At 42.3% G+C, this 21,789-nt stretch overlaps 1 protein-coding gene across 2 annotated transcripts in view; it reads left to right on the top strand.

The window, feature by feature from the left end:
• The first annotated feature begins 2,711 nt into the window (after window positions 1–2,711).
• Window positions 2,712–21,789, top strand: part of SH3RF1 (SH3 domain containing ring finger 1) — a 63,809-nt gene continuing 44,731 nt past the window's right edge. For both annotated transcript variants that reach the window (XM_073001462.2, XM_020805512.3), the window contains exons 1-2: window positions 2,712–3,045; window positions 5,359–5,840. In XM_073001462.2, coding sequence (XP_072857563.1) covers window positions 5,460–5,840 — 381 coding nt within the window. In that variant the 5' untranslated portion in view covers window positions 2,712–3,045; window positions 5,359–5,459. The remainder of the gene's footprint in view (window positions 3,046–5,358; window positions 5,841–21,789) is intronic.

The raw sequence follows: 21,789 nt of genomic DNA, 5'->3' as shown, positions 1-21,789 counted from the left end.
GATCATTTTGTTCAGCTGTACGGCTCCTACGTTTTGGGGCCAGGCTGGAGTGATTCCCTAGCAGGCAGAAGGGTTGCTTTAAGGGAGATTGCTCCCATTAAAGTGAATTTTTCCAGTGAAATTAGGTATGTACCTTTGCAGCTGTCAGATCACAGTTTACATTGACACTGGGTGGTAAAACAATTCTGTCTGTGCTATTTGATCATTGGTGACTCATTCACACCTCTAAAATTTTCATTTGATGCAACAGTGGCAGATACGCATGTGCCAAGTAGCCACAGTTGTGACAATATATGAGCCACCCATTCCATGTGTGGAATATACTCAATGCCATTTTGTCACTGTCTCTAGAAAAATATCTTGAGCCAGCCCTGCAGAATACTGTAGTGTAGGGAATATGATATTCTAGTATTTTGCAGGGACAGACCATGCAATTCCAGTTTAATATGGTGATAGGCGACTATGGTCCTTCAGATAATTGTACTGTAGTTTACAGTTACTATCAATCCTAACCAATGGTGAGGAATTACAGGAGTTGTAGTTCAAAAACATCTATAACGCTATAGACGCCCACTTGAGTTTTTAATATGAATGCCAATGTGTTTTCAGAAATGTAAAGTATTCCTTTAGATGAAAGCCAGTGCAACTTCCCAATGGACATTAAGGTAAAGGTTCCCCTTGACAATTTTTGTCCAGTCGTGTTCAACTCTAGGGGGCGGTGCTCATCCCCGTTTCCAAGCCATAGAGCCAGCATTTTGTCCAAAGACAATCTTCCATGGTCACATGGCCAGTGCGACTTAGACACGGAATGCTGTTACCTTCCCACCTAGGTGGTTCCTATTTATCTACTTGCATTTGCATGCTTTCGAACCACTAGGTTGGCAGGAGCTGGGACAAGCGACAGGAGCTCACTCCGTCGCATGGATTTGATCTTACGACTGCTGATCTTCTGACCCTGCAGCACAGGCTTCTGAGGTTTAGCCCGCAGCGCCACCACATCCCTTCCAATGGACATTAAGTAGCACTATTTTAAGTATGTATCAATGTTTGATGTATTCGTGAAGGCCTTCACGGCCGGAATCTGATGGTTGTTGTGGGTTTTTCGGGCTCTTTGGCCGTATTCTGAAGGTTGTTCTTCCTAACGTTTCGCCAGTCTCTGTGGCCGGCATCTTCAGAGGACAGCACTCTCCTCTCCTTCCAGAGCACAGAGTGCTGTCCTCTGAAGATGCCGGCCACAGAGACTGGCGAAACTTTAGGAAGAACAACCTTCAGAACACAGCCAAAGAGCCCAAAAAAACCACAACAACCACTATCTATGTTTGGTTGCTTGCTATGCACAGCAGCTCCATGCTTTTCTCCTCCCTATTAGCATTACAAACTCCTGTATTTTTTAAAAACAAATGCAGCTTCTCTGTTGTTTTGGTTAAGAGCACAAAAGACTTTCCTTGTGGAACCAAGACTACATGGTCTTTTTGTTGGGGGAGGAAGAGAATGATAGCAAAAATCCAGAGCAGCTGCTCAGGGCACAATCTACAACTGGAACAGAGAAATCTACCAGTATGCCTAAACCAGTGCTGCATCCAAAGACTGCATCTTCCTCTAGGAAGGCAATACTCTTAAATTGGCTCCAATTGCTATATTTTGTCTCATGTTTCAATTAATCTAATCTCCAACTTTTCCCACATGGGAATTGCTGTATTTCTGGTGCTTCTACTCCCAGTCAAATAGGAACTATATGCCTGGGCACAAGACGATAGAAAATGTATCAGCTGATCGTCACCCCTTTGTCTTTATGGATGGGCAAGATCATTCATCCTACACTGGCTGAAAGCAAACCAGATACCTCAAGCTGATGCAGAAAGCTGGTATTCTCCATCTTGGACCTTTATTCTAACATATGGATGTGACATCTGGTCATGATGAATGAGGGCTACAGTATTCTGATTCTGTTTCTCCACACCGTCAATCTCTGCATTGCCCAAACTAAGGAAGGCTCTGGATGGAATGGAAAACTACCCTATGTTTACTATTTTAATGGGCCAATAAAGTTATTTATCCACCCTTGTTTTGGGTGTGTATGGAAGGACCACGTGTCCCCCCCTTTCTTGTTTCGTTTTATTTTACCTGTTCACCTTCCATGTTTGGTTCTGCTCTACACAGCAAGGGATTTGTAAAAGCTTTTCCTTTCTGGGGCCTGCGGACTTCAAACCCTCTTCTGCTCGTGTCAGCTCGCAGGGCCCCCTACATGTGAACCTCTGGCGAGGGTGTGAAACACGCAAGTATCTGGAGAGGAAGAGGGAGCTTTGCCGCGAGAAGGCAGACAATGATTAAAGGTTTAGAGTCTGTTTTAAAATAAAGGGACTCTGGAGGTTGGAAAGGAGAGTCGAGCTGAGCCGCCTGAGGGAAAAGAGTGGGCGGGTGGATAGGCTGGATCCAGGCGCGAGGCTGAAGAGGGTTTTATGGGCGGGAGCGAGGATGTTCTGAGGGGAGGGAGAGGCGGCTGGAAAGGCTGGTCTACGAAAGGGAGGGAGCATGGGAGCTCTTTAGACTGGGAAGGGTGGCGGTTCGGTGTCTTCCTCAGCATTCCCCCTCAGGGACAGCGTGCGAGGGAGACAGGGAGAGGCACGCCGAGCTCCGCCCGCCCGCCCAGGGAGGCAACAGCCGCGGCAGCTAGAGTTCCGGGAAGCGGCGGAGGGGCAAGGCTTTGCTCTGCCCGCTCGGTTGCGTGCCGAAGGGACGGACTCCTGCTTACACTCCGTCCTCTCCCACCTCAGAGCCTGGCTCCTTCCTTGAGGCGGGGCGGCCTCCCGCGTCAGCCCCCTTTTGGAGAAGGAGGGAGGGAAGGAAGGAAGGAAGTAGGGAGGAGCGGGGGGGGGAAGAGAGCAAGAACAGGAGCGTAGAAAGGAGCTCTGCCGCGTTGTGAGAGACCGGGGACTGCGGCAGCGGCTCTTCCTCACGGGAACAAAGAGGCGCGAAAGCGAGGACGGTGTGTGTGAGTGAAGGGAGAGGCTCCCTTTTCTCGCTCTAACGACCGCTCTGGAGATGGTGAGTTAAGGGAAGACGGGGGGCGGGGGCGGGGAGAGAGAGAGAGAGAGAGAGAGAGGAAGAGGTCTGAGTTTCTGTGGATTGCGAGGTCCCGCTCCCGTTCCCAGGAGCCGCTGCTTTCCCTTCGGGGGGCCCGCAGGGAGAGGGAGTGTTTTTTTCCGGGGACGGAGCCTTCCTCTCCGCGCCTCCGGGAATCTCAACCGCCGCCAGACCCCGCGCGGGAGGGTTTCACGCGAGTCCCCTGTTTGTCCACCTTGGGTAACGAGACACCGCCGGTGCCATCTCCATAGAGACCGCAACTCGCCCTCCAGTGGTCTCTCGGCTGTGGGAACTGGTGGTGCTGGTAGCCTGTCCGTGATGCCTGGTTTTTTGTTTTGTTTTTTTCAAAAACCGGGCGTGCTTTGTGTCTTCTTACGTGCGTGTGTTTGGAGGTGGGGTTTCTCTCTACATGCTGAGGTGTGTGCCTTCATCTAAGATATCCAGGGCACGTCCTGTGGAAGCCATAATGTTCAAGGTGCACATCCTGACCTCGGAAAGAAGGCGTTTTGTTTGTCAAGTTCAGTCCTCGGGTATTACTGTTGGTTGCCTTTACAAACAGATCTTAAAACTGTGGTTTGGAGGCGAACTTGTTTCTCCCCCCCCTCCCCTGGCCTTGAAGTGAACTTTTGCGAAGGTCTTATCTTCAGAAATCAGATCTTCCAGGCATCATCTTGTATTCTGTCGGTCAACTGTTATCATGCACTAGTTAGTCTTCTGTTACTGTCTGCTTGCTCAATTCGTCTTTGGCATGCTTACTCCAAAATATTTGAAATGGAAATACTTATGTAATATATGTCTGTGTGGATGGTGAATAATTATCCATTGCCTGAAGGAAGTCTTGCCGATGTCAGTAGTTTTGTTCTTCATTTTCCACCACAGTGCTGCAAAAACTGAAGTATTTTAATGTTGAGTTTGTTTCTCTTGTAAGATGGGCTTTTTGCTTGCATGTCAGTATTGGATCCATGGCCTTCGTTTTCAAACACATCTTCTCAAATGTAATGTGTGCTGTAGTTAGTCATGTTTTTTTTTCTCAAAACAGTTACAAGTTTGATTATAAGATGCATTTTCAGAAATGCAGAATCCCAACGTATCTTCCTAACTGATCCACAGAAGTATCTTAGATGAACTCAAGGATCTGGCTACATCCAGTGCGATTTTTTATTTATAACACCTGTACTTCAGTGTGTTTTTTAAAAGTTCAGTCAGTCTAGAAATGATTCATCATGTTCTGTAGAGGATAAAACACAAGCTGTTAGTTTTCTGGATCCTACCTAGAACCAGTCCCTGTTAAGCATAGTGAGGCAGATGCTTCAAGCAGTTCATTGAAGGTGTCACAAAACGATATCAAATAAATAGTCCACAATTTAATTTGGTATTACTGTACAGTATTACATTTTTACTGCTACAGATGTGGAGAAAGTTTTTCTTTTTTTCTTTTTTTAGTCCACAGTAACTTGATTGATTTTGAGTATTACGTGTCATTTGCTTTTCTGCCTCTGGACACAAAATATTAGGCTGGCCTTCATCCTATCCATTGTGTATTGCTTTTTAGTTGCAAATTATACAGCTTTGAATTTAACAGTTGATTGTTAACTAGCAGGTATCATTTGTTTAAAAAATGATTGGAAATGTTTTTGTTTTAGTACCAGATTTTAATTATCTGGCTATTTACTTCCCACAGTTGTATTCTGTATTTAAATTAATGGCCAGTAATATTATTAAAAGTCAGCACATATAGCTGTTAAGTACTGATGGCTTTCAAATTAGTTATGTAATAGAAAATATCTTAAGTTCTGAAGTAGCTTGAAAAATCAGGAGGTTTATGGTAACACTGATTAAAGTGGACAGGAAGTGTTTTTAAAATGCAGTTTGAAAGTAATTTTAAATTTAGTAATACTGTACTCTCATCCTGGCTGCTATTGGTGGCTTTTACAATTGCAAGGCAGTAAGATTTTCTAAAGATCAATATACTTCAATAAAGAAGTTCACTAATAAGATGGTCCCTTTGAAGCCAACCCCTTGTTTGTGAACAGTTGTGAAAACTGTAGTAGTGAGGTCAGCTGGTATCACATCCCTTCTGTTTCTGACATGTAACCCCTAACATATTATAGCAAGTGGTTTAGATTAAGCAATAAGCATATATGCATTTAAGAGATTCTTATTTAGACAAACATCTTACTGTTTTATTTTACTGATCTGTAGGAATACATTAAAACAGCTTTCCCCATTTTTCCATTGTTATTCATATTTTTATCTCCCTTTTACAAATTTCAGAGAGAAGAGTGAAGAGGCATGGATATAACTTGATTTTCTTAAAATGTTCAGAAAGAATGTTGATTTTATAAAAGAGTTTTGCATAGTCAACTAGATAAAAGATGGATGAGTCAGCCTTACTGGATCTACTGGAGTGTCCTGTCTGCTTAGAACGCCTTGATGCTTCTGCAAAAGTCTTGCCTTGTCAACATACATTTTGTAAACGATGTCTGTTGGGCATAGTAAGCTCCAGAAATGAGCTTCGTTGTCCAGAATGCAGGACGTTAGTAGACTGCAATGTTGATGAACTTCCCAACAATATTTTGCTGGTTCGACTACTAGATGGCATCAAGCAGAGACCTCGGAAACCTGGTGGCCTGGTGAGTTCCACAAATTCTTTAAGGCCCCAGACTAGCACAGTTGCTAACTGCATCCCAAAAGACCTACAAAGTTCTCAAAGTAGCCAACAACAAAGAGTACAAGCACGGAGTCCTCCTGTTCGGGTAAGTGTCTTCTATGGAAATCATATAAAGATATAAATGTTCATTTTAGTATAAGTTTGCTGTGAGAGCCCAAGAAGATTACGTTGGTGGAGTATGTAAGAAGTTAACTGTAGGTTATTCAACTGAGTCAACTGGGATAAACATAAAGCCAACTTTATGTCTAGATGATCCAAGGTTTCCCATGTGGTGATGGAGAAGATGTGTCCTCTGTTGCTCTGGAAGGCAGAATTGCAATGCAGTGAGTGGAAATTGTAGGAAGTCAGATTTTGTAAAGCAGTAGGAGTCACTTCCTAAAAGTTTGACAGTGGAAAAGGGTATCTTGGAAGGTGATGACCTCTTCTTTGCTGGAGGTATTTAAGCAGAGACTAGGTGACTGTCAGAGGTACTGCAGTTGTATTTTCATCTAGCAAGGGTCTGGACTTGATTATTGGCAGGATGCCTTCCAACTTTATTCCTGACTAACTGGCCAAGGAAGATTTGATAATGATTGGCAGACACATGGTAAATTCTTTGCTGTAAGTGCTATTTTTTCTTATTGTCTCTCAAGACTTGTTGTTATTGTTGTTGTTGTTGTTGTTGTTGTTGTCCCAAGCATCAAAATTAATCTTAGAAGTAATGAGGATCGACTGGAAGATCTTGATGGGAACTTTATAGCATTAGTGTATTTTACATGAGTCAACTTGCCATTCGGAAATATGGAATCCTGGTTATGGCTGATGTGAAATCATCTAAAAATCCTTAATGAAAGGATTCGTTATAACATCCTCCAATTTATAAATATTGTCGACTTTTTCCCCATATAAAGATTTTAAATATTCAGTTCATTGCAGTCTAAATTATAAAAATGTCATGGCTTTATATTTTCTTTTAAAAAGGGAAGAGCTAGTTTGTAGTGTTTTTTTTAACTGTAATAATAACTTCTGTCAGGAGCACAGTATTGGTTTCTGGATGGAGGGATATGGACAGTTGGAATTGAGGTATAGAATATGTATCTGAGTACATGCTCAGCCTAATAATTTGTGTAAAACTGAGCTTCATTCCTTTCACACCTACTAAATAACTGTAAGACGTTTAATCCATCTACTCATTGTTGTTGCATCTGATTGGTGGTACTGAAATACTGTATACTATACAGTATTAGCATAGCCCTATCTGGAGATCCCTGATACTCTCTCAGCCAGTTATCTCTGACTCTGCTCAGTTTCCTAAATCAGACAAGATGTTCATGGTGGCATGATGGTTATTCTGTTGGATCTTACCACTTTTGCTCTGAGTTATTCTAAGGATTTAGATATTTTCATAATATTTCACAACATTGCCAACTGTAGTAGTCTGCTGGGTTTTTTTTTACTTTACCTTTGTTTATTTTCTTTATTTTATTCATATTGTTGAATGTGTAAGCTAAAAACCCTGGTAGTTAGTTTTATTCCAAATTCATAGAGTCTGTAATTGAAAATACAACTTTTTAAGAAGACTAACCTGATTTTGCTTTTGCCCAGTGGCAAATTAGATCAGATTCCTTAAAAAGGCTTTGCTTCTCTTCCAGTAATACGTGCATGTGCACTGCCTCTGGGTATGGTTTGAATTTGTTGTGCAGTGATTAAGTGCTTCATCAGTTCTGAAGAATGCATTGTATTTAGATGGAATAGTAGTTTGAGCAATGGAGGGAAGGAACAGAAGCTTCAAGGCATCTAAGTATTTAAAATATCTTTAATTTGGTTGCTTGACTTTCTGGTATTCAGAAACTTATCTGTAAAAGAGGGTCACTGAGGGAAGTGTGTACTTTATGGTCAAACTGCACCTATTTTTTATTTATTTTTTATTTCAGTGTTTCATAGTTTGTATCTAGTATATGCCAGTAAATGTATGCTCTTTTGCAGTCCCTCATTTGACTGTTTTTTAAAAGAGAATGTTTTCCTTGGCTTACCTATCAGTGTGTAAAATCATATCCTTGCTTCAGAAATTTGAGGTTTCCAAAACAAATCAAGTGAAAGTTTTTTATATGTCCTATTTTTTGAGACTTTTAAAATTGGTATGCATGTACATTTCAGGCTTCTCTCCTATAGTATGAGGGCTGGTGATTGTATATACAGTATGTGTAGTGTATGTGTTTAAATGAAAGCCAGGTCCAAATTCTAAAAAGTGTAGTCTGTGCATAAGTATATTGGAAGCTTTCTGCAGTCTGTTTAGTTCTCCTGATTATACAAATGATATGTCAATGCACAATGTTTTCTACAAGTGCTTGTTTTAAAATTCAGTATCAGTATTCTGTGCAACCACTTAAAACATTCATCAGAAAATAAAAAACTGAATCACCTTGTGGTGTGGGTTCTATTCTGTAACACAGTAGTATATTTCTGTGCAGTGTTTGTTTCCATATAAATTGCAGGACAGGAAGTGTAATGTTGCCTTATTTTATTAGTACTGACCATGTGTCAAATAAGTGACTACTTTATTTACCGACATAGCAGTCAGTTGTAAGAGTGTATCATGTACCTCATACACTGCTTCCAGAGTTCTAATCCTAGTGCCATTAGAGTCATAGCTCAGCTTCCAGAAGGATAATCATGTTAGTCTGCCACTGCCAAAACCAGACATTATTTTAGTATTTTTAAAAAATGATAGGTTTATTAAAACATAAGCTTTATTGGACTAGAGACCATTTCTTCCTTTTGATATCAATTGATGATTTTCATAGTATGTCTTGTTTTGTCTTCATAAGGATCAGATGATTCTGGTGCCCTGGAGTGCAAGGTGAAGAATGAGATGGTTATGAATTTTATTCATGCTATTTAGACAGTGGTTTCTAATTCTAATTCCTTGCCTTTCTTCCTTTTATTTACGATTGGGGAAGAAAGTCTTGTGTAATTTATCTTCTAGTTTTCTTCAGATTCCTTCCTTCCTTCTAACTGATTATATATTTCCTAGTTCTGATAGAACTCTGTTTTTTTCCCCATGCTATTTCATTCTAGGTTCTGTTCCATTCTACAGTCATTACTCATTTTAACTTCTAATTTGTTTAATCAGTCATTTTTACTAAAGTCAGGGGCCCTTCAATTAACACTATTTAATCTCTGCATGAACACCCATATAAACAAAGGCAAAGTAATTCTCTCTAGTGTTCAGAGGCAGACATTGGCTTAAATCCTGTTCCTTAAATTCAGGCTGCATAAACCAGATGATATCATTATCTGGCAACAGGAATATTTAGTTAAATGAAATCTTTCTGTTCCAATCCACCTTTCAAGTTCTGAGGCTTCCCGGCGGCTCCCTTTTGCCCCAGAGAAGCCTTAAAGCATCAGGATGTGGTGGGGTGGGGGTGGTGAGCCATTAATAGCCAGAAATTGCTGGCAGTTGGCTGCTCCTAGGATCAGGACCACTGATGCTAATCTGGCATCAGTTTTTGGCTGTTGAAAGGTCTCTCACATACCTCAGCTCAGTGCTCTGAAAGTCTTCCCCAGGGCAAAGGGACCTAGAGAACCTGAAATGGGAGGATAGAAAGTTTTGATTGATTTAAATATCCTTCTTACAAGATGATGACATAATCTGGGTTAAGCAGCATAAATTTCTGCAAGAAGATTTCAGACACTCTGCTGAACTTCTTGAAGAAAAATCCTGACCTGTAAATTAACTACTACAATCAGCAAGGGTTTCACCTGTCCATGAAAAAAGGGTCTATCTCCTAATGAGAACTTGCCTGTGGGAAAAACTGACACATGTGGGTGCAGCAGTGATGGCTTATACAGTGGGAACAGGTTAGTAGATCCTCCTGTTCCCTCAACCCTCTGTCTCTCATTTCATAAGACATCTGGGAAGCAAAAAGGAATGTTCAGTTTGATGGCTTGATTCAGTGTGGTCCTTGAATCTTTTAATAACACATTTGTTAGCGTGAATGTAGAAGGGCTTGTGACATGAAAATATTGTATAAAAATAACAATTGTGAGTTAGGGGCACTTTAAAAATGAACTGGTCCAGATTATGGTGATCAGTAGTAGGCTCACACAACTTCTGTTATTGACAGCCATTACATTATTTATGCCATCTTGTCGTCCATCACCCACCCCATTATGAGTGATAGGCTTCTCATATCAGGCTGGTGGTAATATAGAAGGTATTCTATCACTCATCCATGGGACAGCTTCATTAATTGATCTTAGTCTCATGTGCTTACTACCTAAGTAGTAGTAGTAGTTGTTGTTTTGTCGTTAAGTCGTGTCCGACTCTTCGAGACCCTATGGACCAGGGCACTCCAGAGCCTCCTGTCTTCCACTGCCTCCAGGAGTTTGGTCAAATTCATATTGGTAGCTTCAGTGACACTATCCAACCATCTTGTCCTCTGTCATCCCCTTCTCTTGCCTTCACACTTTCCCAACATAATGGTCTTTTCCAGGGAGTCTTCTCTTCTCATGAGATGGCCAAAGCATCGGAGCCTCAGCTTCAGGATCTGTCCTTCCAGTAAGCACTCAGGATTGATTTCCTTTAGAATGGATAGGTTTGTTCTCCTTGCAGTCCAGGGGACTCTCAAGAGCCTCCTCCAACACCACAATTCAAAAGCATCAATTCTTCGGCGGTCAGCTTTCTTTATGGACCAGCTCTCACTTCCGTACATCACTACTGGAAAAACCATAGCTTTGACTATTTGGACTTTTGTTCGCAAGGTGATGTCTGTGCTTTTTAAGATGCTATCTAGGTTTGTCATCGCTTTCCTCCCAAGAAACAGGCATCTTTTAATTTCAGGGCTACTGTCTCCATCTGCAGTGATCATGGAGTCCAAGAAAGTAAAATCTGTCACTGCCTCCATATCTTCCCCTTCTATTTGCCAGGAGGTGATGGGACCAGTGGGCATGATCTTAGTTTTTTGGATGTTGAGCTTCAGACCATTTTTTGCACTCTCCTCTTTCACTCTCATTACATTAATTCCTCCTCACTTTCTGCCATCAGAGTGGTATCATCTGCATATCAGAGGTTGTTGATATTTCTTCCGGCAATCTTAATTCCGGTTTGGGATATGTGTATATGTGTGTATATGTGTACGCCAGCGTCCACATGACTGCTCCCCCCACCCTTTTGCACATGTACACAAGCACCCCCACAAGTGCTGCACCGCCATTTGCGCATGCACATGAGCGCCCACAGGCCCGCGTACACACCCTCCCGCACCTTTGAGCATGCCCGCGAGGGGGTGCTCCGCCTTCCCCAACTGGTCCGTGGGGTTAAAAAGGTTGGGGACCCCTGGTGTAGAGGAATGAAAATGAAACATAGGTTTTGATAGCATCATCATCCACAGAAAGCAAATTGGCATCGTTTGTACTTTTAAAGTTGCACTATCTTTACAAATCTTGTCCAACTAATCTGCATTTAAGAAAACGGGTTTTTATTCTTTTTAATGGGCCTGAGTTCTGAATATGTAGTGGCTTATCTCTTTTGAAAGTCAAAGACTAACACTCATCTCTTGTGTTTTCTTAAGAAGTGTTTTCTTAAGATAAAAAAGGCTCAATGTACCAATCTTTTCAGATATGAGGCAGGGATTGATCTGCAGGCTAAATTTCTGTAATTTTTAAGCTATAAACCCTGTATTTTGATTATACACAAAATCAAAGGAGTACTCCCAACTGATTCTTTTAAATGAAGTCTTAAAACATCATTGGCCTATAATGGCTGACATTCAAAGCTCTGAAAAGCTCTAAAAACTCATCTGGTTACAGCACAACTTTACATACTGCGACATTCTATTACATTTACTCAATAGTAAAGGGTCAAAGGAATCCACACTTAATGTAGTAGAAAATTCCATTTAAACATTCAAAACATTTTTCACACAACTATATTAAGGACTGATGTATTAATCTCCCTAAAACAAAATTTATGTATTCTGTTTTCCACCTTTTCAGTGGCTTAAATAAAAAAAAAGTATAAAAAAGGTATTTTAATATGGAGAAAAGAAATGTTCTTCTGTCAGTGTTAGCTCAATTTAAGCCCACAGGGTCTAAACCACAATAGAAGGTTTTCATAACATGTTTTTCATGGGTTATGCACAGCACTGAGAAATGACACCTTAAAATGCAGTCTAGAATCTTTATCAATCACATATATGTTTCTAATTAATCCCTTCGGACACTTTCAATGTGAATTGAGCTCCACTCAGATGAAACTACCATAGTACGTTTTCTGAACATTTACCAATACAGTACTTCCAACTAGGAAGCAGAGGAGGCAAATTGAAGCCGTCATATTTTGAAACAATCAAGATATATTTTGAGCATTAAAGTTTGTCTATACTATATAATATTAATAGAATATAAATGTAATTTTTAAACTTCAAAGAGCACACTGAAACAGGCCATCAAACTGAACATCCCTTTTTGCTTCCTAGATGTTTTATGAAATGAGAGACAGAGGGCTAAGGGAACAGGAGAATCCACTAACCTGTTCCCACTATATAATCCATCACAGCTGCACCACATGTGTCAGGTTTCCCTGCAGGCAAGTTCCCTGCAGCACTCAAAAGAAAGCACACCACCAGTAGGTGTAAGGTCTTGGATTGGAAGTTTGAGATAGGAAGAACTTCTGTTGGCCAAGAAGCAGTGGGACCTGGTTCAGTTTTGTTCAAAGTTCATAATGTTAAAGAGACTTTGCCTTCTTCAATAAACTCAGTTTGTCTGAAAAATCATCTCCTTTAATGGAACTTACAGTAATATGGAAGAAAGGGACAGTTTTACTCCCCCCCCCCCCGCTGTGGAGATTCAGATATCTTAATCCAAGGGATTAAGAATCACTTCTGTGCTAGGGTACTACTGCCACAGGTTGCTTGAATCCTACTGGAGTTCATGTAAGATTTGTGTAACTTAGCCGTGGCTCATTGTGAGTAACTGATAGAGCTTGAAAAATTTTAGAATGTCTCACCAGTCAGTCCAAAATTTCACCAGTCAGCATGACAGGACTATAACCTTGCAATTTATTGGGATTGGGAATAACTGATTTTTATACCCTCAGACTTGGGTTGTTTTATTACCTGCATGCCTGTGGGGTCATGAAGCTTGTATTTTGAATGCCTTTCTTTTCGGTGTCTCCAGCAAAAATAAAACTGAAAGCAAAAGCACTCTGCCTCTTTAGGAGCCACAGTTCCCTCTCACCCCAGGATGTGTCCTTGTTCGGTTGAAATTGGGAGCAGGGAATCTCCATATTCTCCAGCATGGGACTACTCTACATTCTCCTGCAGAGTTATATCTCCATGTACCACTCAAACTCTCTTTTTAGGAGAAGAGGGCAGTTTTCCTTTTGCAATGGAATGGGGGAGGGGAGGACTGCAGGATTAGAGAGAGAGAGAGAGAGAGAGAGACAGGCGGAGGGGAAGGAGGCTGGGAGGGAGGGAGCAAGCTGTGACTTATCGAGCAGCATTTTTCACTCGGCACAGATGAGTGGACAAGTGCATTTTTCAAGCACTGGAAACTGATTAAGCACCTGGCACATCTCAGTTGTGCAATCAGCTGTGACCAGACACATGATCAAAAATGCAACAGAGCACCTAATCAGTTAGTTGTGATTAGCTGCAGTAAATTACAGAAATCTTTCATGAACAACAGTAGGATTTTGGCCATACTGTGGATTATAAACAAGAGGGATAGGATTATTGGAATTGAAGGACTTCTACCCCCATCATTCGTCAAGAACGTCCAAAGCTGAAATCTAGGAGTGAAAGCCCTCAAACAGGTAGGAGGCAGAGCAGCCATTTCACGAGTTTCTTCCTCAGCTTCCATCAATAAGTGTTCTGCTTGTCCACTACACTTTGGTAATCATGAGATTTCTTGAGTCTCACAAAGATGCATGGGAGAACATGTTCCAACAGAGGCTGCCATGGAGCTCATGGCAGTGATGTCACTGGCTGCAACAGATTGCCACTAATACTTTTTTTTTTAATGTCAGGGTTTAGCAGTTATCCTCCATGGTTGGTGACAGCAGTCCCAATGCACAGGCAGAGCTACCTGAGCTCGTATACAATGGGACACTGGCCAATATAACAACAAATTATTGTAGATTTCTATATTTTCTCGAAACAAATTTGTTTTATGACATTACATTTGGCTTCAAAAAACCAGATTTACATCCTGCTCACAAAGAATTGAACAAATCAAAACCTGCAACTGCAATTCACTGAAATAGAATAAATTAATGTCCAGACCTAAAATTATTCTGCATTATGTGTTTTTCCCAACTCCACCATGTTAAAAAATACCCAACAGTTAAAAGATTATCATAAAGCACCAACACAATACCATTATGCAATTATATAATTAGATGTTAATTCACCCCAATTAACTGATAAATAAGGCTACTGTGATCATTAATCCCACTGGAGAATGAAGATATATTTGATATATTTCAAATGGAAAGTAACATTTTCATGTCTGTACTACTTAGATAGTCCCCTTCATGGATTGCTACATTGTCGTGGCAAAGGGGCTTGAGTAATTCAGAGAACCTAAGGGCTATGCCGTGCAGGGACACCAAAGACAGGCAGGTCATAGTGGAGAGTTCTGACTAAACGCATTCCACCTGGAGGAGGAACTGGAAAGCCACTCCAGTATCTTTGCCAAGAAAACACCATGGACAGAAACAAAAGGCTAAAAGATATAACGCTGGAAGATGAGCCCCTCAGGTTGGAAGGTGTCCAATATGCTACTGAGAAAGAGCAGAAGACAAGTACAAGTGGCTCAAGAGCTAATGAAGTGGTTGAGCCAAAGTTGAAAGGGCACACAGTTGAGGACGCGCCAAGAAGTGAAAGAAAAGTCCGGTGTTGCAAAGAAAAATACTGCATAGGAACCTGGAATGTAAGATATATGAACCTTGGTAAGTTGGATGTGGTCAAACAACAGATGGCAACAATAAACATTGACATCCTGGGCGTCAGTGAACTAAAATGGACAAGACTGGGTGAATTCAATTCAGACGTTTATCATATCTACTATTGTGGGCAAGAATCCCGTATAACAAATGGAGTAGCCCTCATAGTCAACAAAAGAGTGGAGAAAGCGGCACTGGGATACAATCTCAAAAATGATAGAATGATTTCAATATGAATCCAAGCCAGACTCCTTAACATCACAGTAATCCAAGTTTATGCATCAACTGCCAATGCTGAAGAAGCTGAAATTGATCAATTCTAGGGATGTGGTGGTGCTGCAGGCTAAACCGCAGAAGCCTGTGCTGCAGGGTCAGAAGATCAGCAGTCTTAAGATCGAATCCATGCGATGGAGTGAGCGCCTGTCGCTTGTCCCAGCTCCCGCCAACCTAGCGGTTCGAAAGCATGCAAATGCAAGTAGATAAATAGGGACCACCTCGGTGGGAAGGTAACAGCGTTCCGTGTCTAAGTCGCACTTGGCCATGTGACCATGGAAGATTGTCTTTGGACAAAACGCTGGCTCTATGGCTTAGAAACAGGGATCAGCACCGCCCCCTAGAGTTGAACACGACTGGACAAAAATTGCCAAGGGGAACCTTTACCTTTACTTATGAAGACTTACAAGACCTTCTAGAAATGACACCAAAGAAAGACATTCTGGTGATTATATGGGACTGGAATGCTAAAGTAGCGAGTCAAGAGATAAAAGGAATAACAGGTCAGTTTGGCCTTGGAGTTCAAAACTAAGCAGGGCAAAGGCTAATAGAGTTTTGTCAAGAGAACAAGCTGGTCATCACAGACACTCTTTTCCAACAACACAAGAGGCAACCCTACACATGGACATCACCAGATGGGCCATGCGGAAATCAGATTGATTATGTTCTTTACAGCTAAAGATGGAGAAGCTCTATACAGTCAGCAAAAACAAGACCTGGAGCTGATTGTGGCTCTGATCATCAGATTCTTATAGCAAAACTCAAGCTTAAACTGAAGAAAGTAGGAAAAACCACTGGGCTAGTCAGGTATAATCTAAACCAAATCCCTTATGAATACACAGTGGAAGTGAAGAACAAATTTAAGAAGCTAAATTTGGTGGACAGAGTGCCTGAAGAACTATGGATGGAGGCTCGTAACATTGTACAGGAGGCAGCAACAAAAACCATCCCAAAGAAAAGGAAATGCAAGAAAGTCCAACGAGGCCTTAAAAATAGCGAGAAGGGAAGCAAAATGCAAGGGTGACAGGGAAAGTTACAGAAAATTGAATGCAGACTTCCAAAGAATAGCAAGGAGAGGCAAGAGGGCAACCAACACTGCAACGAAATAGAGGAAAATAATAGAAAGGGAAAAACCAGAGATCTGTTCAAAAAAATGGAGATATTAAATGAACCTTTTGTGTAAAGATGAACATGATAAAGGACTAAAATGGTAGAGACCCCACAGAAGCAGAAGACATCAAGAAGAGGTGGCAAGAATACACAGAGGAATTATACTAGGAATATATGGATGTCTCGGACAACCCAGATAGTATGGTTGCTGATCTTGAGCCAGATATTCTGGAGAGTGAAGTGGGCCTTAGAAAACATGGCTAACAACAAGGCCAGTGGAGGTGATGGCATTCCAGTGGAACTATTTAAAATCTTAAAAGATGACGCTTTGGAAAACTCAACAGTGGCCAGAGGACTGGAAAAGATCAGTCTACATCCCAATCCTAAAGAAGGGCAGTGCCAAAGAATGCTTGAACTACCATACAACTGCACTCATTTCACACACTAACAAGGTTATGCTCAAAATCCTACAAGGTAGGCTTCAGCAGTATGTGGACTGAGAACTCCCAGAAGTACAAGCTGGATTTCGAAGGGGCAGAGGAACTAGAGACCAAATTGCTAACATCCGCTGGATTATGGAGAAAGGCAGAGAGTTCCAGAAAAACATCGACTTCTGCTTCATTGACCACGCAAAAGCCTTTGACTGTGTGGACAAGAGCAAACTATAGCAAGTTATTAAAGAAATGGGAATGCCTGACTACCTTATCTATCTCCTGAGAGAAATCTCTATGTGGGAGAGGAAGCAACAGTTAGATGGATATGGAACAACTGATTGGTTCAAAATTGGGAAAAGAGTATGACAATGCTGCATATTGTCTCCCTGCTTATTTAATTTATATGCAGAATACAGAATGTGAAAGGCCGGACTGGAGGAATCCCAAGCCGGAATTAAGATTGCCGGAAGAAATATCAACAACCTCCGATATGCAGATGACACCACTCTGAATGCAGAAAGTGAGGAGGAATTAAGGAACCTTGTAATGAGGGTGAAAGAGGAGAGTGCAAAAAATGGTCTTAAGCTCAACATCAAAAAAACTAAGATCATGGCCACTGGTCCCATCACCTCTTGGCAAATAGAAGGGGAAGATATGGAGGTAGTGACAGATTTTACTTTCTTGGGCTCTATGATAACTGCAGATGGAGACAGCAGCTGCAAAATTAAAAGACGCCTGTTTCTTGGGAGGAAAGCGATGACAAACCTCAACAGCATCTTAAAAAGCAGAGACATCACCTTGCCAACAAAAGTCCGAATAGTCAAAGCTATGGTTTTTACTGTAGTGATGTACGGAAGTGAGAGCTGGACCATAAAGAAAGCTGATTGCCGAAGATGCTTTTGAATTGTGGTGCTGGAGAGTCCCCTGGACTGCAAGGAGAACAAACCTATCCATTTTGCAGGAAAATAATGGTCTGAAACTCAACATCCAAAAAACTGAGATCATGGCCACTGGTTCCATCACCTCCTGGGAAATAGAAGGGAAACATATGGAAGCAGTGACAGATTTTACTTTCTTGGGCTCCATGGTCACTGCAGTTGGTAACAGCAGCTACAAAATCAAAAGACGCCTGCTTCTTGGGAAGAAAGCAATGAGAAACCTAGACAGCATATTAAAAAGCAGAGACATCATCTTGCCAACAAAGGTCCACATAGTCAAAGCTGTGGTTTTTCCAGTCGTATGGAAGTGAGAGCTGGACCATAAAGAAGGCCAGCCGCCGAAGAATTGATGCTTTTGAATTGTGGTGCTGGAGGAGACTTTCGAGAGTCCCCTGGACTGCAAGAAGAATAAACCTATCAATTCTAAAGGAAATCAACCCTGATTGCTCACTGGAAGGACAGATCCTGAAGCTGAGGCTCCAATACTTTGGCCATCTCATGAGAAGAGAAGACTCCCTGGAAAAGACCAGAACCGTTTGTTGGCCTGCTGAATCCCACCACTAGGACCGCCCCCCCTTCCAGGGTCCAGAGGGGTTTCTTGGTCTGCAAAACCAATCAATCAGGTCGAATGCGGTCTGAAAGGGGTGGGGGTGGGAGGCTTGGACACGTGCGCACATTCACATGTTTGTTTACTTCCTAGGTATCCAACCCCCACCCAAAAAAGAAAAAAGTTTGCATGGCCCACCTCCTTGCCTCCTTGCGTGCGTTGCTCCAAAGGCTTCTCTCCCCCGCGGCCCCTTGGGCTGGGGCTTGGCCAAGGTGGCCTCCTCACGTGTAAGGCGCGCCCTGGTCTCCGCCTTCTTCCCACCCACCCCCCTCTGGAGGAAGTGCATTTACTCAGAAGTAATCCTCTCGTTCTCCCCCTGCCAAGGGAAACATAATGGGGAGAGTGGGGGGGGGAGAGATGAGTCAACGTGGGCGGGCCTGGGGGTGGCTCCGACACACCTCAGGAGTAAAGTCCCGCTGGCCGAGGAGGTTGGAGGACTGCAGACTCCTCGGAAGTAAGTCCTCCGCTTGCCAAGCCGTTGCGAGGTTCCTGCAATCTCCCCCCTCCAGGTTTCCCATCTGAATCCTATGAGCGCAAAAGGATGATCGTGCGGCCGTGATCCTTACAAGCCGCCGGGTGGGCGCTTTTCAGGTGGGGTCTTCCTCCTTTTTTCAGCGTGACTAAGTCCTGCATGGGGTTGCCTCTGGCTTTTTTCTTCTTTTTTAAAGGCAAGCTGTCCACATCCTTTCCCCCGCCCTCCTTCCCTTCCTGGACATTTCTCCAAAATCTGTGTTTCACCGTTAAGAAGGACTAGAGGTAACTTTTTCTTTCTTTCTTTCTTTCTTTCTTTCTTTCTTTCTTTCTTTCTTTCTTTCTTTCTTTCTTTCTTTCTTTCTTTCTTTCTTTCTTTCTTTCTTTCTTTTGGGTGGGTAGCGGCGCAATCCCGTCTTTTGGCTTTTTGAATGGGGTCAGAATCACTTCTTTAAAGGGTGGGGAACCGTTTGTAGACTTTTTATGAAAAGTTCTTTCTCTTCATTTCTTCTCCACCTTTTTTTTAAAAAAGGTCTTTCTATCTGTTTGTCAGATCCAGGAGAGTTGAATAAAAGTAGAAGACTTACTTATATGTATATATATATGGATACCCCCTTCATGGATAGATGCCTTGTCATTGTGAAGGGGCTTGAGTAATTCAGAGAAGCTATGGGCTATGCCGTGCAGGGCCACCCAAGATGGACAGGTCATAGTGGAGAGTTCCGACTAAACACAATCCACCTGGAGTAGGAAATGGCAAGCCACTCCAGTATCTTTGCCAAGAACGCCCCATGAACAGAAACAAATGGCTAAAAGATATGACGCTGGAAGATGGGCCCCTCAGATTGTAAGGTGAGGGGAACTTTGCTCTTGGAGTTCAAAATGAAGCAGGGCAAAGGCTAATAGAGTTTTGTCAAGAGAACAACTGGTCATCACAAACACTCTTTTCCAACAACACAAGAGGCAACTCTACACATGGACATCACCAGATGGGCAATAACGAAATCAGATTGATAATGTTCTCTGCAGCCAAAGATGGAGAAGCTCTATACAGTCAGCAAAAACAAGACCTGGAGCTGATTGTGGCTCTGATCGTCAGCTTCTCATAGCAAAATTCAAGCTTAAACTGAAGAGAGTAGGAAAAACCACTGGGCTACTCAGGTATAGTCTAAACCAAATCCCTTATGAATATACAGTGGAAGTGAAGAACAGATTTAAGAAACTAGATTTGGTGGACAGAGTGCCTGAAGAACTTTGGATAGAGGCTCATAACATTGTACAGGAGGCAGCAACAAAAACCATCCCAAAGAAAAGGAAATGCAAGAAAGCAAAGTGGCTGTCCAACGAGGCCTTACAAATAGCAGAGAAGATAAGGGGGACAAAACGCAAGGGAGATATGGAAAGTTACACAAAATTGAATGCAGACTTCCAAAGAATAGCAAGGAGGGCCTCCTTAAATGAACAGTGCAAAGAAATAGAGGAAAATAGAAAAGGAAAAACCAGAGATCTGTTCAGGAAAATTAGAGATATTAAAGGAACATTTTATGCAAAGATGAACATGATAAAGGACAAAAATGGGAGAGAGCTCACAGAAGCAGAAGACATCAAGAAGAGGCGGCAAGAATACACAGAGGAATTATACCAGAAAGATTTGGATATCCCAGACAACCCAGTTGCTGACCTTGAGCCAGATATCCTGGAGAGTGAAGTCAAGTGGGCCTTAGAAAGCGTGTCTAACAACAAGGCCAGTGGAGGTGATGGCATTCCAGTGGAACTATTTAAAATCTTAAAATATGACGCTTTGGAAAACTCAACAGTGTCCACAGAACTGGAAAAGATCAGTCTACATCCCAGTCCCAAAGAAGGGCAGTGCCAAAGAATGCTCCAACTACCGGACAATTGCACTCATTTTACACACTAGCAAGGTTATGCTCAAAATCCTACAAGGTAGGCTTCAGCAGTATGTGGACCGAGAACTCCCAGAAGTACAAGCTGGATTTCGAAAGGGCAGAGGAACTAGAGACCAAATTGCTAACATCTGCTGGATGGATTATGGAGAAAGGCAGAGAGTTCCAGAAAAACATCGACTTCTGCTTCATTGACCACGCAAAAGCCTTTGACTGTGTGGACAAGAGCAAACTATAGCAAGTTATTAAAGAAATGGGAATGCCTGACTACCTTATCTATCTCCTGAGAGAAATCTCTATGTGGGAGAGGAAGCAACAGTTAGATGGATATGGAACAACTGATTGGTTCAAAATTGGGAAAAGAGTATGACAATGCTGCATATTGTCTCCCTGCTTATTTAATTTATATGCAGAATACAGAATGTGAAAGGCCGGACTGGAGGAATCCCAAGCCGGAATTAAGATTGCCGGAAGAAATATCAACAACCTCCGATATGCAGATGACACCACTCTGAATGCAGAAAGTGAGGAGGAATTAAGGAACCTTGTAATGAGGGTGAAAGAGGAGAGTGCAAAAAATGGTCTTAAGCTCAACATCAAAAAAACTAAGATCATGGCCACTGGTCCCATCACCTCTTGGCAAATAGAAGGGGAAGATATGGAGGTAGTGACAGATTTTACTTTCTTGGGCTCTATGATAACTGCAGATGGAGACAGCAGCTGCAAAATTAAAAGACGCCTGCTTCTTGGGAGGAAAGCGATGACAAACCTCAACAGCATCTTAAAAAGCAGAGACATCACCTTGCCAACAAAAGTCCGAATAGTCAAAGCTATGGTTTTTACTGTAGTGATGTACGGAAGTGAGAGCTGGACCATAAAGAAAGCTGATTGCCGAAGATGCTTTTGAATTGTGGTGCTGGAGAGTCCCCTGGACTGCAAGGAGAACAAACCTATCCATTTTGCAGGAAATCAACCCTGAGTGCTCACGGGAAGGACAGATCCTGAAGCTGAGGCTCCAATACTTTGGCCATCTGACGAGAAGAGAAGACTCCCTGGAAAAGACCCTTATGTTGGGAAAGTGTAAAGGCAAGAGGAGAAGGGGCCAACAGAGGACCAGATGGATGGACAGTGTCATCGAAGCGACCAGCATGAATTTGACCCAACTCCGGAAGGTGGTGAAGGACAGGAGAGCCTGGCATGCTCTGGTCCATGGGGTCATGAAGAGTCGGACGCGACTAAACAACTGAACAACAAACAACAAATATTTAGATAGAAGGTACATTGGGCCAGTTTCTTCCTCATTTATTTGTGTTTTTTAACTCTCTTTGGATTGAATGGTGGAAAAATATTTATATTTTAAGGCCCCAG

The sequence above is a fragment of the Pogona vitticeps genome, chromosome 5 (assembly GCF_051106095.1).
Source record: "Pogona vitticeps strain Pit_001003342236 chromosome 5, PviZW2.1, whole genome shotgun sequence".
In the NCBI taxonomy this organism is placed as follows: Eukaryota; Metazoa; Chordata; class Lepidosauria; order Squamata; family Agamidae; genus Pogona; species Pogona vitticeps.
Note: the sequence above shows the minus strand (reverse complement) of the source record. Positions and strands in the feature narration are given on the sequence as shown.